The sequence below is a fragment of the Acomys minous genome (genome assembly GCF_964271855.1).
Source record: "Acomys minous genome assembly, chromosome: 12".
NCBI lineage: Eukaryota > Metazoa > Chordata > Mammalia > Rodentia > Muridae > Acomys > Acomys minous.
Window position 1 is genome coordinate 69,095,851 of NC_140493.1, and position 18,002 is coordinate 69,113,852.

The 18,002-nt window shown below is 49.0% G+C and overlaps 2 protein-coding genes across 3 annotated transcripts in view; one reads left to right on the forward strand and one right to left on the reverse strand.

The window, feature by feature from the left end:
- Positions 1 to 5: 5 nt before the first annotated feature.
- Positions 6 to 9,069, forward strand: MRM3 (mitochondrial rRNA methyltransferase 3; the record flags this gene model as incomplete). Of its 2 annotated transcripts, none has more annotated exons than XM_084802823.1 (4): positions 6 to 322; positions 559 to 803; positions 5,796 to 5,963; positions 8,365 to 9,069. In XM_084802823.1, 4 exons carry the CDS (start codon positions 6 to 8, stop codon positions 8,892 to 8,894), a joined length of 1,260 nt encoding a protein of 419 aa, XP_084658949.1. In that variant the 3' UTR covers positions 8,895 to 9,069. The 2 variants fall into 2 exon arrangements, with proteins under 2 accessions (XP_084658949.1, XP_084658950.1); XM_084802824.1 differs by having other exon boundaries at positions 314 to 432.
- Positions 9,070 to 16,306: 7,237 nt separating this feature from the next.
- Positions 16,307 to 18,002, reverse strand: part of NXN (nucleoredoxin) — a 138,670-nt gene continuing 136,974 nt past the window's right edge. Inside the window, exon 8 of the mRNA XM_084802822.1 lies at positions 16,307 to 17,832. Coding sequence (XP_084658948.1) covers positions 17,650 to 17,832 — 183 coding nt within the window. The 3' untranslated portion in view covers positions 16,307 to 17,649. The remainder of the gene's footprint in view (positions 17,833 to 18,002) is intronic.

Below are 18,002 nucleotides of genomic sequence, written 5' to 3' on the forward strand. Positions count from 1 at the left end.
TTAAGATGGCAGCGCCGGCGAAAGGCGTGTGGTGCTCCCTGAGACCTTTGCTGCGGGTGGTCCAGACTCGGGACCTTGAGGCTCGGCGCTGGGTCCGGGCGCTGAGGCGCAGTCCGGTGAGAGTGCTGTCTCCCTCCGGACAGGTGCTGAAGGAACAGAAGCGCGCTCCTGTCAAGCAGCCCCGCAAGGCGGTCCCTGAAGCCAGTTCCCGGGAGCAGCGACAGAAACACCCTCTTGAGACATCCCCATCCCAGACCCCTCACACCTGGGAAGAGGCAGGGCTTCGCTACGATAAGGCCTTTCCCGGGGACAGGAGGCTAAGGTGATGTGGTCTTGAAGCTTGCCAACTATTTCCGTTTCTCCCCCCTGCCTCGTAGTGGAGCCTCTGGCTCTTGCTGTTTCTAACAGTGCGAAATAAGTGTCGTCTTTGAAGTTTGTGCCCCGCCCCCCCCCCCCCCGCCAAGCTCTGCCTATCTGTTAGAACTGCTTGTGTCCCAGTGACAAGAACGTTGATAATCACCGTACCTCCCCCCCCCCCCTTTCTGTTTGCACCCACAGCAGTGTGATGACAATAGTTAAGTCCCGGTCTTTTCGGGAAAAGCAAGGCAAGATCCTATTGGAAGGTCGCCGGCTGATTGTAGATGCCCTCAAGGCTGGAGCTGTGCCCAAAGTGTTCTTCTTTAGCCGTCTGGAATATGTCAAGGAGTTGCCGGTGGATAAGCTGAAAGGTGTCAGCCTCATTAAGGTGAAATTTGAGGACATCAAGGATTGGTCGGACCTAGTGACGCCACAAGGAATTATGGGTCAGTGATTTTCAGTGTATTAATTCTAGAGTGTCTTTGTTTTGTGTGTGTGTGTGTGTGTTTGGTTTGTTTTTGGTTGGTTGGGTTGTTTTTTTTTTTTTTTCCGTTTTTCGAGACAGGGTTTCTCTATATAGCTCTGGCTGTCCAGGAACTCACTCTGTGGACCAGGCTGGCCTCACAAGTGCTAGGATTAAAGGAGCATGCCACTGCTTGCCTAATAATCTAGAAAGTCTATTTCATATAAGTGTAATATCATAGGCTTTCTTGTTCATACTTGTCTTTTAAAAGATTTATTTATTACATGTACAGTATTTTGCCTGCATGTACTCCTGCTCTCCAGAAGAGGGCACCAGATGTCATTGTAGATGGTTGTAAGCCACCATGTGGTTTCTGGGAATTGAACTCAGGACGTTTGGAAGAACAGACAGTGCTCTTTAACCTCTGAGCCATCTCTCCAGCCCCATTTTTTTTCATACTTGTCTTAAGGCAACAAATTTCATTTAAATCAAGTTTAAAAAGCTATTGGCTAATTTTTTATTTTTGGTTTTGTTTTTGTTTTTTTCAAGACAGGGTTTCCCTGTGTAGCCTTGGCTGTCCTGGACTCACTTTGTAGACCAGGCTGGCCTCGAACTCACAGAGATCCACCTGCCTCTGCCTCCCAAGTGCTGGGATTAAAGGCATGCGCCACCACTGCCCTGTCACTATTGGCTTATCTTACATGTCTAAAAGAGATAGGACTTGTCAGGCCTGTATGTTTTAATTGTATTCTTACTGGCAACTGATCTAGTTTCATATTCATATTTAATTGTGGGGCTTTTGTTTGTTTTTGGCAAATGTAGTTCAGGCTCGCTTAAAACTCGGTATGCACCTGAGGGTAACTTTGAACCATTGATGTTCCTGCCTTCACCTCCTTCCTGCTGAGATTATAGGCATGTGTCATATGTACCACCATGCTCAATTTTTAGGTTTTTAGGTTTTTTGTTTTGTGGATTTTTAAAAAATACATTTTATGGGCCAGGAGTGGTGGTGCACTCCTTTAATCCCAGAATTTGAGTGACAGAGGCAGAATGATCTCTGTGAGTCTGAGGCCAGTCTGGTCTACATGGTGAGTTCCAGAACAGACAGTAGAAAGACCCTGTTGTAGAGGAATTTTATTTCAGAACATGGCTGCTTTGGCAAGAGATCACATCCGAAGACCTTCTACGTGATCTGGCTGGAATACAAACACACCTTTAATCAAGGAGACAGAGGCAAACAAATCTGAGTTCAAGGCCAGCCTGGTATAGAGCCAAGTTCCAAGTAAAGAAAAGCTTAGGTCCAGGCATGGTGGTACATGACTTTAATTTTAAACAATGAAGGTAAGTTTAGTTTGTAGAAGGAAACACCCATGTTTGAGAGTGATGTGTGAGTGGCAGGAAAAGTGACCAATCAGAGAAAGATCTGACAGACTAGGATACGCCCAACTCTCAGGAGAACAGGGAGGAGAGGGAAGCTACTTAAGAAAGCAACACAAAACTAGAGCGAGAGGAGGTGGTTTTATCGAGATGGTTCTATAGAGAGAGATTGAATAAAAGAATGAGCCAGAAAAAGAGAAGGAGCCAGAAGATTAGAACAGATTGCTGGAGTTAGTTTAAGGACAAGCAGAACAATTTAGAGCCGAGAGAAAAGGCCAGATTGAATCAGTCAGCTGGGGAAGGAGTTTGAGCCAGAACAGCTGAGTTGAACCAGCCAGCCCAGACTGTCCTGTCCCTCAGAACATGTCAAACCAGGGTACACCTGAAAGAAGGGGTGAGAATTGGGGAGACAGGAGAGAGACATGTAGAGATGAAGGCCAGGGCGAGGAGTTAGATAGAGGCCTCTGCTTTATTAATTCAAGGGAGTGCAGTATGTATACAAGTTCTAACAAGTCTCTCGTTACAGGTCCCTCCCTAGTTTCTCCGGCAGGCTGAAAAGCGCCCCTTTGTATCTCTCAGTGGGAGGTAATCCAAACAACCAGGTGCAGCCGAGCTCTCCACGTCATAAGCAAAGCAAAGGCTTCTCCCAGCAGGAGTTGGCAGCTCAAAGAGCCGCAGAAGGTGTGGCTTCTGCCATAGCTCAGAACTATGCCCCGCCCCCACCAGACACAGTAAGAACTAATGGGGTGAGCTTATTAGCCTGTAAGTCTCAGAGGCGGAAAACATTCTAGGTTAGATTGCACGGAGGCTGGACTAGGCCTAGGATAGCCGATGGAGGCAGTGAGCCTCAGAGACAACAACCTCAACAGGTGAATAAAAGTTCCTTTTACATCCTAGCAAAAGATTTTTAAAAAAAATAATAAAAACAACTTTTTTGAGGGGGGAGGTGCGGGCATGGTGGCGTACACCTTTAATCCTAGCACTTGGGAGGCAGAGGCAGGTGGATCGATGTGAGTTTGAGGCCAGCCTGGTCTATAGAGTGAATCCAGAACAGTCAAGGCTACACAGAGAAATCCTGTCTCAAACAAAAACAAAACAAAACAAAAAAAACCACTATCTTAAAAAAAAAAAAGTTTAAAGCCTTTTTTAAAACCTTAAAAAGGTTTTTCAAGATGGTTTCTCTGTAACAGTCCTGGCTGTCCTAGACTCGCCTTGTAGACCAGGTTGGCCTTGAACTCTTGCCTCTGCCTCCCAGAGTGCTGGGATTAAAGGTTTATGCCACCACACCCAGCAATAAAAACATCTTTAAATTCTGTATCTGTAGGTCTCTGAGGTTTTTGAAGACCATCTATCTATAGTATATTTGAATAGGCAAATGTTGCTTGTTTCTAGTTATTTACTATCCAACCTAGGTAGCCTATTTCTGTAATAAACTGGACGAGTGCCTGACATGACCATGAGTTTGATTGTCTGTTAATTTGTATTTTTAATTATTCTGAATAGTTTTTAATAACAGCTTTTAAAAGGACTAGAACTTCACATTGCATTTTTAAATGAGTTGCATAGGCACAATACCTTATACAAGAGTTGAAACATATATATATATGTGTGTGTGTGTGTGTGTGTGTATCATAAATAACTTTGAATTTTTATCAACATACAATAATCCATATCAGTGTAAAATATTTGAAAATAGCAATAGATTTACAGTTTGGAGGTTTTAAAAAAAGATTTATTTATTATGTATATAGTACACATCAGGTCTCATAAATGGTTGTGAGTCGCCATGTAGTTGCTGGGAATTGAACTCAGGACCTCTGGAGGAGTAGTCAGTGCTCATAACTGCTGAGCCGTCTCTCCAGCCCCAGTAGATCTGCAGTTTAAGAGTAGATTCAGTGAACTACCCTTTTATCCCATTGTTTCTCAATCCCTTTTCCCTCTTCAGCCCTTCTCACCCTACATAAGTAAGAACAGAGAAAAGAGAAAGAGAGAAATTCCTGAGTTTCCTATATTTCGTTTCCTCCATGACCAAAACCATAACAATTTGCAACCAACCCCCTTTTAATAGCAACACACTTACGAGTATCCGTCACCCACTGCATGACCAAAACCACCCACCCCAAAATTTCAGAAATGAGTGCCACTCTCTAAAATTTGCTTTCTGCTGTTTTGGGATGATGCTCTTTCATCCTGTAAACATAGAAACTTTCACAGGTTATATACATTTTTGTATAAGCACATGTATGGAATGCGTGGTGTACATAATTTAGCTGAAAATTCTTTGCTGCTGTTTGTTTGAGCAGGTAAAAGGCATCTGTCTTTCTTTATAAGCCAGCCTGGATTGTATACCAAACTGTAATACCAGTGTTTCTCTATGCCACATGAAAAGATGCATGATAAGTCCCGAGGACTCTGTAGCCAACAAGATTTATTGGTTACGCAGAGACAGTTTTTCATGTTGCAGCCAGTTTCCGAGCTGATCTCATGTAGCAGGATCAGCAATACAAGTTAACCCGCCTTGTTGGTCCTCCTGATTGGTTTCTTCTTGTCTGGAGGCCTTCCCTGGTCATATCTGATTTTTTTTGTTTTGTTTTGTTCTGTTTGAGAGCAGGGTTCTTTGTGTAGACATGGCTACCCCAGAACTAGCTCTGTAGATCAGGCTGGCCTCCAGTTCACAGAGATCCACCTGCCTCTGCATCTCCAGTGCTGGGATTAAAGGTGTGGCCAGTTTTCTTACCTGCTGAGTCAGCTATTCAGCTCCAGTGTCAATTTATTTAAACATTTATTTTATGTGCATTGGTGTTTTGACTGCATGTAGCCTGTGTGAGGGAAGCAGATCTTTAAGTTACAGACAGTTGTGAGCTGCCATGTGAGCACTGGGAATCAAACCTGAGTCCTCTGGAAGAGCAGTCAGTGCTCTTAACCGCTAAGTCGTCTATCTCTCCAGCCCTATCCAATGTCAATTTCAACATTTGGTTTCCAGTCAGTTTTGTTGCTTCTAAAAGTGTTAGCTATCCACTTCAAAGCTGTGTGGATGAAGCCAGGCGTGGTGGCACACACCTTTAATCCCAGTATTTGGGAGGCAGACGCAGGCAGATCACTGTGAGTTCAAGGCCAGCCTGGTCTACAAAGTGAGTCCAAGACAGCTACACAGAGAAACTCTGTCTCAAAAAAACCAAAAAACCAAAAAAAAAAAAAAAAAAAAAAAAAAAAAGGCACGTGGCTGTTAGATAAGAGGGCACCCACACCTTTGCTCCTTTGTGTGTGACAGTGTGGTTACGTAGTCAGGAAGGCCTTCAGCTCCCGGTCCTCCTGTTCCAGCACACCCACAGCAGTTTTGCCAATGCTGATTGTTCACACAGCACTGGAGAGTGTGTGGATACAGGTGGGCGCACAGGGTTCAGAAAGGAGCCGGCTTGGAGGCAGATGGAGTAGGGGGGGACAGCGCTAGTAGAATTGTCGTTGTTTGGTTCTCAGTCACAGTGTATTCCTGCCTTAGGGCATTGTGAGTACATAAAGAAGGACAATACCACCAGCAGCAAAAGCAAGCCGTTCTCCTGCCCATTCCAGACAAGTGACTCCTGTGCTGTTTCCCCAGGGATTTTTGCCAAACCTGACCCTGTTAAGATGACATATCCGAAGACTCAGCTTCACCATTCACTGCCTGTAGTATTGATCTGTGACAATCTCCGTGACCCTGGGAACCTGGGGACAATTCTGAGATCTGCAGCTGGAGCGGGCTGCAGTAAAGTCTTACTCACCAAAGGTAAGGACACCTCTTTTTTTCTTCTTCTTCTAAGGTTTATTTTATTTTTAATTGTGTGTGCATGTGTATGTCTGTGTGTGTGCATGTGCACATACAAGTGCAGGAGCCTGCAGAGGCCAGAGGCGCAGGATGCCCGGCACTGTAGTTACAGGGGGCTGTGAGCTGCCCAGCCTGGGTTCAACCCGCCCTGTAAGAGCAGTGTGCACTCTAATGCTGAGCCGTCTCCAGCCTGGAAAACACGGTGAACCTGGTGGCTTCACTGGCCGTTCTTGAAGTCCGGGTTCTGGACAGATGCTCACGGTCTGACTCTGATGTACCCTGGGCTAACTGCATGCCCACAGGCAACATGCGATAGGGTGGGGACGCGAAGCCTCTTCCTCACGGTCAGTTCTGCTTGCTTTTTAAGATTACTTGAAATAATGCAAAGAAGGATGTGGTAAATGTCACTTATCATTGAAAACCACTTTGAGACTCGCTGAGCTGGTTCAGAATCTTAAGTCAATGTGGGAAGAAGTAGATTCCAACGGTGTGAGACTGTATGAACGTACAATAATTGTTTTTGTTTGTTTGTTTTTATTTTTATTTTTTGGTTTTTCGAGACAGGGTTTCTCTGTGTATCCCTGGCTGTCCTGGACTCACTTTATAGACCAGGCTGGCCTCGAACTCACAGAACTCACTGCCCCTGCCTCCCGAGTGCTGGCTCACATTAACTGTTTACATGCCAGATTTAACACTCTCCCTCAGATCCCGTGTTTCTCCTGAGTTCTCAAAGTGTTGAGTGTAGGAGTCCTTGAGTTCTGAATCCCGTGGAAGGAAAGCTGTCACCAGCACGATTATGTGTCCTGGTACATTTTTCTTAGCCTCAGGGAAATGTAGCTACACAGCTACACACAAATTAGCCTTACTACATTTGTGTCTTTTCTCACCAGAGGCTTGGCTCTAAACATACCTGGCTAGCCGTTGAGACATGTCTAGAAAGCCTGTCACACCCTGGGAGCGGAGAGCAGGGACCACGTCAGTCATCAGAGACACCCAAGCTACTATTAAGTATAAACTAATAGTGGAGCCATTGCTGAGACTTGCCTAAATTGCTCCTTTCAACTCTCCCGTGACACTCTGTCCACGTACAGTTCTCCGGCAGGCAGTATGAGACGTAGTTTCTGGGTTCCATTTTTGGCACCCCACTCACTCAGTTGTTGAGAGCTCTTAGCAGTGTGGTTTTGGAAATGTGTTCACCTAGCCTGGGTGCTGAGTTTTCATGTGTTAACCACTGGCTGCTGTGAAGGACACCGTTGGTGAGATGCCCAGTGTCAAGGGTAGGAGGAAGGAGCTCTCATCTTCTCCTCACTCGTTAAGGAGTGAAAGTAGACACCTGCTCTCACCAATCTAGGCCCATCTAGTCCCTTCCTTCATCTTGGCCTATAGCCCAGCTCCCATCTCCTTGTGACACTCATGGTGAGATGCTGTGGTGAGAGTAGGCACAAGGAGGGGTCAGTGTCTGCCTGGCAGCCAAGGCAGAGGAGCCCTTAGGCCTGGGTGTGACTGTGTTGGAGTAGGTTCCTCTAGCCGTCTCTGCAGTGTGAAGGAGGGCTTATGGCAAGGACAGGGCTACCAGCTAGTTTGGGCTCCTGCTTCCTCCTGGCCTGCTGTACAAACCTCTGAGCAGCCATGATTCCCACCCCCTGTCTCTTTGTCCTCTGCCTGGATCTTTCTCCAGCAAGATTCTCTTGCCCCTTAGGAGCAAGCTCAGTGTCATGGTTTCTTAGATGTTTAGTTTTTTTTGGGGGGGGGGGAAAGCTCTACTTTGTATAGGGTTCTTTTTTACCCCATTCTTGCCCCTTTTTAAAAAAATCTTATGGGCTGGAGAGATGGCTCAGAGGTTAAAAGCACTGACTGCTCTTCCAGAGGTCCTGAGTTCAATTCCCAGCAACCACATGGTGGCTCACAACCATCTATAATGAGACCTGGTGCCCTATTCTGGTGTAAATGCAGGCAAAACACTGTATACTTAATAAATAAATGAATAAATCCTTTTTAAAAATCAGTTACTATTGCTATTACAGTTACCTGATTCAGTGTTTTCCCAGTACCATCACCCAGTTGATACCCTGAGTTCCTGGAGGTCCGTGGTGGCATTTTAATCCCCATCGCATCCCCTGCAATGCCTGGCATCTGTGTGTGCATGAGATGAACAAAGGTATTTCAGCACTAGCAGCAGTCAGTCTTCCAGCCCCTTTGCTGGTCTGTGCCATCGAATGGGAGGCGCTGGGTCCCAGTAACATAGGCATCCAGTGAAAAACTCTTGTCTTCCGCCTGGTCAGAGTGAAAGGGCTTTACTTCAGAGTTCCCTTTGTGGTCTAGGAAGGTTTGTGAAGTCTCAGCTGTATCTTCTGTTTTCTAGGCTGTGTGGATGCCTGGGAGCCTAAAGTGCTTCGGGCGGGCATGGGGGCACATTTCCAAGTGCCCATTGTCAACAACCTGGAGTGGGAAGCAGTACCCCGTCACCTGCCTCCTGACACCCGAGTCTATGTGGCCGACAACTGTGGTCTCTATGCCCAGACTCAGACAGCCAATAAAACTGGTGGGCGTGACGGGGCGTGTGATCGCCGATTCCTGAAGTTTCACAAGCATGAAGAGGACCTGGACACTAACACCAGGGAAGACTGGCTTCCCACAATCAAGGTCCAGGGCTATGATGAGGACTGGACAGAAGCCCCAGCCGCTGTGGTGATAGGTGGGGAGACGCATGGGGTGAGCCTGGAATCCCTGCAGTTGGCCGAGAGCACCGGAGGCAGGAGACTGCTGATCCCTGTTGTACCTGGTGTGGACAGCCTGAATTCAGCCATGGCTGCAAGCATCCTGCTCTTTGAAGGGAAAAGGCAGCTGAGGATGAAGGCTGAAGACTTGAGCAGGGACAGGAGTTACCACTGAAGGAGTGCAGCAGTCCTCAGTGGGGGTGGGATATCGCCAGCTCCTGCTCTGCTGGATGATGCGAGGAGGCTGAGCACAGTGACCACACAGGAGCCAGGAGGTAGGCGTGGCCACCATCGTGTGGTACTGGAAAAATATGAGTCTTCTGGTCCTCATTAAACAGCAAAGGTCAAAATTCTATTTTGTTTTACTTAGATGAGTGTTTGTCTGCATGTATGTACACCACATACATGCTTGGTAGCTGGCAGAGGTCAGAAGAGGTGTCGTATCCCCTGCAACTGGACTTGTGAATTACCATGTGGGTGCCAGGAACTGAACCTGTGTCCCCTGCAGACCCATCGATTCTCCCTAAGACCTTCCCTTCTCCACTGGTTTTGAGATTGTAACTTTGTTCTTTTCTGAGGTTGAATAAGTGTACATGATCCCCATGGCTTTCTTTGTACCTGTTTTTAAAAATCATCCAGTGGAGTTAGGGATATAGCTTATTGGGGAGCCCTCTCCCAGTTTGCATGAAGCCCCAGGTTCCACTTATACCCCAGTGGGGAAAATAATTGGCCACTAAGGAACGTTTTTGCCAAGGGAGTTCCCAAATGCTTTGCTCTTAAACAAATATCAGTTTTTGGACCAGCTGGTAGGTGATTTGCAATCATGGGATTCTTTGTGTAGGTCATGACCTATGTCACTGTCATTGTGTCTGGCTGTTGGACAGTGGAGAATAAAATTCCTATTAAATATAGAACCAGATTACATTAAAAAGTTACATTTAAGCCAGGCGTGGTAGCACACACCTTTAATCCCAGCACTTGGGGTGGCTTCAAGGCCAGCCTGGTCTACAAAGTGAGTCTGTGACAGCCAGGGTAACACTGTGTCGTTGTTGTCGTCCCGTCCCGTCCTGTCCCCCCACCCCCATGTGAGATACATCTAAGGATGGCCTTCTTGAACTGCAGAGCCTCCTGACCCCGCCTTCTGAGTGCTGGGATTACAGCCGCGGGGACACCGTGCCCAGTGTTATGTAGTGCTGGGCCTCAAACACAGGGCTTCCTTCCCAGGGTGCTAGGTCAGCACTCTGCCAACTGAGCTGCGCATTCCCAGCACCTTGCTGTCTTCTTTCATCTCTATAGTGATGAGCACATTGCTGACAGTTAGAGCCTGCAAGCCTGAGAGCTGCAGGGCATGGCACCCCGCAGCCAGCTGGGTGTGGGTCTTCTCTTCAGCCTCCTCTGTGCTGATTTGGTCAGGCCTTCCGTTCCACAGGCAGCTGGTGAGCATTTCCCCTTCCTGGCGAGCCCATAGAAGTAACTCATCAGGTGCTGCCAGACCTTCTTAGCACAGCCAGGGGCTCACTATATAGCCCTAGACAGTCTGGAACTCATTATATAGACCAGGGAGGCCTTGAACATAGAGATCCGCCTGCTTCTGCTTCCTGAGTGCTGGGACTAAAGGTGTGCACCATGAAGAAAGGCTAGAAACTGAGTCTTAAAATTTACATCATGGGGCTGGAGAGATGGCTCAGTGATTAAGAGCACTGGCTGCTCTTCCAGAGGTCCTGAGGCCAATTCCCAGAAACCACATGGTGACTCACAACCGTCTATAATGAGATCTTATGCCTCCTTCTGGCCTGCAGGTGTACATGCAGATAGAGCTCTCATACACATAAATAAATAAATAAATCTTATAAAAAATCTGCCCTGTAACCTGCTGCTGTCTGGGAAGTGCGAGCTTGCTTACTAGGCTCTTGCTGCTGGTTGTAGTTTATTTAACACCTGATTACATGCTGTGATTTAGAGGGACAGCAAGATGGCTCAGGGAGGAAAGGTGCTTGGTGTCCAAGCCTGGTGACTGGAGTTCAATCCTGGAACCCACAGAAAGGTAGAAGGAGAGAACTGACTCCACAGGGTCTCCCTCTGACCCTCACACATGCGATGATGGTGATGATGATTTAAGGAGCTGCAGAAATGGCTGAGCAGTTAAGAGCCCTTAACTGATCTTTCAGAGGACCCCAGTTCAATTTCCTGCATTCATATTGGGTGGATCACAACCACTTCTAACTTCATCTCCAAATGATCTGGCCTCCTCAGGGACCTGAACTCACGTGTGCACAACTGACACATTTATACATGTAATTAAAAAAAAATAAACCTTTAGGCCGGGCATGGTGACACACGCCTTTAATCCCAGCACTTGAGAGGCAGAGATAGGCAGATTGTTGGGAGTTTGAGGCCAGCCTAGTCTACAAAGCGAGTCTAGGACAGCCAAGGCTACACTGAGACACCCTGTCTTGGAAAAACTAAACAACAACAACAACAACAAAAAACCCAACAAACCTCAATCAGGAAGCATCACTGGGTGCTGTGAGCCAAAGATCCTGCCAGGTCAGCATGCTGAAGCTATCATACCGCCTCAGTGCCGTGGTCTCAAATCCCGGGGCAAGCTGGATCCTTCACCTCCCGGGATATAGCCAGGGAGGAGAAGACCAAAGCTGAGAGTAACCTCTGCTGAGTGGCCATGGGAAGGGGTGGGGGCTCGGGAATGTGGGGTCCATTCTAAACTACTTCTGCCACCACAAACAATAAGTTTGGAGTTGGAAATCCCAGAAAGAAGTCACGCCGCACCGCTCTAGGGACTGGCCTCCTTTAGGACTCCTTTAGCTGCCTAGTCTAGGGAGGCTGAACAAGCTGCTACATGCCCAAGAGAAACCACAGAGCCAGCCCCACTGTCCCTTCCTGTCCCTTCACCTCTAGGAAAACTCTAGGAGGATGAAACGGGCAAGAATAGTCCATGTGCCAGGTGGCAGGTGGCATGGCTTTGGGGTGTTTTAGGAGAGGGTATTGGTAGTTTTCAGTTTTGTTAGCTGTGTCTCCCAGGGTGAACACTATTTGGACTCATCCAGGGTGGAGTCCTGAGACAGACCCTCCCTCAGTCTCTAGTCAGCTTCTAGACGCCAGAAAGAGCCCAAAGCCTTTTACTTCCACTGTTGCCCACAAAGGCTGGGACACAGTTGGCAAACAGTGGGAGCTGAGGAAGGCTGTCATGACTGGCACAGCAGGCAGGGTCTAGAAGGCAGCCGGAGAATCCACAGCACTCTGCCGAGCCTGATGACATTTAGTCTTCCCCTCAACACCTTAGAAAGAGCCAAAGAAACAGAAGGCACTAAAAGGAAGCAAGCACATCTTGCCAACATCAAGCCGGTAATTTGTCTCCTTGCATTGTGTTACAAAGTGAAAAATCAACGATGGAACATCCTACATCCTCAAGAAGAATGGCAGTGGCTGTAATCCTGCTTGGCAGAAACACTGGCTTTTGCCATCCTGGGTGCCAAGAGGGCTAAGATGTGTACTTGTCAAATGCCTTATGGCCATTGTTAGAAGGGGACAGCAGAGGAGGGGACACAGATTGTCCTTTTAAGTAACTGTGACTACAGGGGAGGGCTGGTGGCTAAATTATTACTGAGCGAAAATGGAAAATCACTATCACGAGCTCTCACTTTGGAGAACAACAAATATTCTATCACCATTTCCCCAGGAAACGGGAATGAAAGAGTAGGCCCTGACAGGAAACCAGCCAACAGCTGGAGGAGCAGCAGCCCTGAGGATCTGCCTTGCTTTGCAGGGAGCCCAGCTGTAGTAGCCGCCTTGGCCACGAGGTGGCGGGCCTCACCTCAGAAATGGTTCCTTAAGCTAGAGTTGGGGCTTGCCCTGAGTTTAAGTCCTGGCTCCCTCCGCCAAAGAGCGTTGCAAGCTTGGAGTGTGATTCAGCTCAGCAGAAATCAGAACCTGAAACTCAAGGGATGGAAGCATTAACAAGAAGTGGAAGAATTGGCACTTTCCATGCCCAGCCTCTGGGAGAACACCCATGTCCTAATGTGCTCCTGCCACAGGGAGCTGACACACACAACCTTGGCCGGGGAGGAAAGCTGTTCTTCATCTTTTCCCTCATTTTAGCAGCTAACTGGTGAGAATCCTGTCACTTGGACAGGCAGGGTCAACACTCCTGGAGATCTCCCACTGCCCACAGCAACTCCTCATGTCTCTGCCACTCAGGCCAAAGTGCATCCAGGGCCACGGGAAGTCCCAGTAGCAGTGTCTGCAAGGAGTCTCTGACCACGGGTCGCGCTGTAGGCCCTGAGCCTCCCTAGCAGCTCAGTGGAGCAGCTCCTGCCCCTCGCACTCACCTTGTTTTGTTTTCAGGAAGTGTGAGTGAATACATAAGCAAGATAATCTAGGGGCCAAATTAACAGATGAACTACCTCTGAATGGAGTGGTGTCACATCTGAGTAGCGGAGGTCACAGCTGCGAGCCGTCTTCACGGCAGTCTAGTGGGCCCAGTTGCTGCTCAGTGGCCCAGTGTTCTGAGGATTGGACCTGGGCTTTCTCCTTTCTGTACTGAGATTCTCAGCTGTGAGTTTCACTCAGGAAGCCTTGGAGTTAGGGTGCCCCATCACCAGTGTTGTTGCTTGGTGAGTGGGAGGTAAAAGTGGTGAGAGCTGCAGCAGAGGAGTCACTAGGGCTGAGGAGAGAGGTACACACTGGCCCAGTGTAGCTGGGGAAGACTGCATGCCAGCTCTCATCCGTATGTTATTTCAGGTCCGAGCACCCCGAGTCCAGCCCTGAGGCCGCTGAAGCCCACTTCGGGCAGCACGTCGGCCTGTGGTGGCTTTTCAGAGTTGGAGCTTTTAAAGGAAATCTCCACTGGGTTTCAGAACGAGCTCTACTCACATCAGTTAATACATTTCCTGGCTTGGGAAACATTCCAAAACACTGGGGGTGGGGGTGGGGGACCTACACGGGGGTTGTCAGTTTTAATTGTCAACTCTACACTGTCTAGCATCACCTGGGAAAGCAATCTCAGCGAAGGACCGCATAGATAAGATTGGCCTGAGGAATTATCTCGATCACTTAATTCAGTGGGAAGACCTACCCACTGTGGGTGGCAGCGTGGGATCCTGTGTTGTATGAGTGACTTCTGGCTCCTATGGACTGCACTCTGGAACCATGAGCAAAAATAAACCCTCCTGTGAGGTGTTTTGTCACGGCAACAGGATCGAGACCAAGACGCTTACCTTCATCTTTTCACCAGTATATGGAGAACACTTTATGGCAGCAGAGTTCCCAGCCACAAGGCAGAACCACTATATAAACCCATATACAGCTTTTTGTTCCTGGAAAGTCTACCACATATACCCACAGGCCACTGCCATTAATAATGAAGTCAATGTGAACAGTGGTCCCCTAGAAAGTTCCCTTGGCAGCCTGCTTCGAGGCATGGTCAATAAGAGATGTAGATGAGGTAATAATCCCTTTACTATAACCATTCTGGGACAAGAGGTCCTGGTGGGCTCAGGGCTCTCAGGTCAGTCCCTGGCCCCACAAGACAGTGGGAGGGGAAAGGGGCACTTTTGAGCCTCTGCAGCCCCTGGCATCGCTACCTGACATTTGTGCCTCGTTGGTGTTCTGGTGCCACGAGGCGGGCACAAGTCTGCCCAGGCTGGCAAAGGAAACGTCTCTGTGTACAGAGTGTGACCACCTCTGCATGCGGGACCAGATGCCAGCTCAGGCCACTCCCTGCGTGGCAACTCTGTGAGCAGCTTTTTGACATGCATGTCCTTGCATGACCATGTTTTCTCCCCGATTCCTTTAAAAATGCCACTGTAAGTCCCACAGATCTGTTCCCAAGCCATGTTCCCCCGTCTCCTTGCTGGATTCAGTTTGCCGCCCTGAGCATGGCAGCAGGAGGGGGAACAGCTTTTTAGTGTCTTTAATTAGGCAACAGGAAAAAACAAAGTCTGGCTGAAAATTACTACTTGAAGCTTGCCAAAAAAGTGGTGCTGGCTCCACATGCTGGACTAAGTGATGGCCACTGGTTTCAAGAACACGTGGCAGGCAGGGCAGAGCAGAGGCCGCCTGACTCTTAGACAGGACGCTAATTCTGTCTGCCTTTTCCATCATTAGCCTAACACATGTCCTTTTCCTGGTATAGAGTTATTATTTTTTGTGTTTGGAGACAGTGTTGCCATGAAGCTTAGGCTGGCTTTGAACTTATGACCTTCCTTCCTCCCTCCCTAGTGCTAGGATTCCAGGCTATCTTTTGATCTTTTATGTGTGAAGGCAGGTGAAACCCAGGTCTTACCTTGCTGGGTACTGTAGCTCATGCCTCTAGTCCTGACATTGAGAGCCAGCAGCAGGAATATTGTCACAAATTTGAAGCCAGCCTACACAGTAGCTGAGGCTACACCAGTGTTTTCTAGGCTGGCCTAGATTGCAGAGTAAGACTTGGTCTCAATTTTTTTTTTTAAACGATGTATCTCTGTCGTGTGAATGGGGTCTGGAGGTCATTTGGAACACAAACCTGGGAATTCTACAGTGGCATTTTTATAGCTCCCTTCCCACGTCGACCTGCCGGGCATGGCGTTTCCCGTGCTGCTGCCGGAAGCCTGCGGATGTGTCACAGCTGGTGTTGTAGCCTGTTTCCAATTAGCAAGGAGAGTCTGAAGGTGCCTTGGAGCTGCTTGGTGGGAGCTAGCCTGCCACCCACTTGGTGTGCTGCAGTAACCTTTAGGGATTGTTCACTGGTGCGTACGAAAGATCCTTCCATGGCATTTTCTCCCACTGTAGCAGCTGTACAGAACTAAGCCGTCCCCAGAGGCCCTGACTAACCTACGCAGCCACTCCAAAAGGGGACTTCTGGTGTTGGTCCAGCCGACAGGAGCCATTAGTGGCTCTGAAGCATCAGCCCAGTACAGGCCACCCAGACATGACAGAGGCCTGGTTCTCTTGTAGGCACTAACAGCACCCTCCCCCCTTTCCCCCCTCCCTCCGCCCCCCCCCCCACTGGACTGGCCTTTCTTCTTTTGCCCACAAAGATAATTAGCTGTGGGGAGGGACACCATCCTTTCCTTCAAAGCAACCACACCCAGGGCACAGACAAACCCATCCATCTTCCAAGGGAGGGAGTTCACCTTGGTCCTCGGCCCCTCCCAGAGACACTGACGGAGAAGCCCCTCACCCTAGGAAACAGCTAGGCCTGGATGTCCCATCTCTCGCCCTACTCTTCCTGTGTCTTCCCATGGAGGTGTCAGTGGCCAGCTTCCCAGTAAAAGACACAGCGAAGTCCACGACAAGGTCTTCAGTCCGAGGACTGAACCTCCAACGAGCTTCCTGCTTTCTCAGAACCAAGATAAACAGTTGGCCATGCTTGTCTTTAGTGTGTGTGTGTGCACGTGTGTGTGTGTGTGTGTGTGTGTGTTAACTCAGGGCCTTGTGTATGGCTGACAAGCATCCTACCACCTAACTTTACCCCCAGTCCCAGTTCATTAGATTCTTGAAGGTTCTAGAACAATCTCCCCACCCCATCCCAAATAGAGCACTCGAGTGAAAGAGCCTCATCATTAAGTACAGGAAGAATGGAGCGAAGGATGAGGTCCAGAGAGGCCGGCTTTATTTCTTTCTAGGTGACTGCATCTCAGGCTGGCAACATCCAACAGACTAATTACCAACTAACGTTGTATGTCTGAACTACAAGTCAACAATCCAATTCAGCAAGGAACAACAGTGTCAACAGCTTGTTGTGGGAAGATGACTGGGCTTTCCAAAATAGATGGTTTCGGCTGGTAAAGTGTTGAGAGGAGCTGAGGGCGAGGCCTGGGCGCTTTGAAGCCCCTGACACCAGACTGTGACAGACTAAAGCCCTGGGAATCCCTAGGCCAAAGCCCAGACCCTAAGAACGTAGCTGGAGCTGTCCTTTGTGTGGTCGGTTTAGCTACCTGGGCTGAGCAGAGGAGATCAAGGCATGTCTTCCGTCCTCACGTTTCTAGAGCGCAGCCCCTTCTGCAGGTTCCCAGGAAAAAGAAAATTCTCATTGCTTTTTGGATCTAGTTTGCAAAGAAAATGGATTAGGAATTGGCTGTGGGTGCCTCCATGGAGGGCCAGGGGCCTGAGGCGCAGAGCCGGCCCACTTGGAGGCCCGTGGCCAGCTGGGCAGCCCTGCTCCGGGAACTCAGGGTTGAGCTTTGGGAAGGGGTCGGGGGGAATTCATTACCCAAAATCCCAAGATACCGGGAGATTTTTGTATGGGCAGAAATCTGGCGGGTGGTCAAGAGCAAGGAAGAAAGATAGGGGGATCAGGAAACTATCCACACGGTAAGCATTCTATGAACGGTTAGCTCAGCTATTCATTCCCCCCAAAACAAAACCCCACAAGTTCCCTTGCAGATCTGGAGGTCCCCTGCCCAAGAACCCACTGACGTGCTGTTTTTCCCTCAGACCAAGAAAGAGTATGTATATCCTTACAGAGTGTGCTCACCAGCAGCCCTCAGCCGGCGTCCCCTGAGGCTATGGCCCTTCCTCTGTAACTCCCCCAGGTGCGAGTGTCACAGGAAAGTTCCCTGTGGCTTGGAGGGTGTGTGCTGACCCCAGAGTCAGAGCCCCAGTCCACTGTCCTTGCTTGCTCACTCTGCAGAAGACCCTGGCAGGTCCTCCGCCAAGAGCTAGTGACCAGGAGAGTGCGGCAGTCCCGGCTGGCCAGCCGTCCTCACAGATCCCAAGCCGTCTCCAAACACGGTGGGTTCTGCTGCCTGCCACTGGCTGTGAGGATGCGCACCCTTGGGCGCTAGCTGAGTTGTTAATGCAGAAACAAGGCACGGCAGAGATTGGCCACTTGGGTTTGGGATTCAGGACACGCTGGCGAAGTCCAAGGGCTGAGGGGAGGGAGGGGAGGAGAAGACTGTGTCTTAAATACCGACTCAGGAGGCCAGGGCCCACTAGATGGGCTCTGGTTTGAGCTTTTCTGCTAGGAAGTCATTCACAAAAGTCTCCACAACGGCTGGGGTGATCTCTTCTACATCCATCACGTACTTGGCCCGGGCTGACATGTCCAGGATGGTGAGCAGGGGTGCGGCCTCGGGCAGGTTGGTGTAATCTCGCAAGGAATCAGTCATGTCATCCTAGAAGTCACCAGAGGGGCAAGAAAACCACTAAGTTTTAACAAGAGAGTCTCCTGAGAGCATGGAAAAAGGACAGCGCCAGCATGCTGCAGCGAGGGGCTCCTATTGGAAGGAGGAGGACCCTACCCTGCCTTGGGGACAAGGATGTACAATTCCCCTGCAGCCCCCGA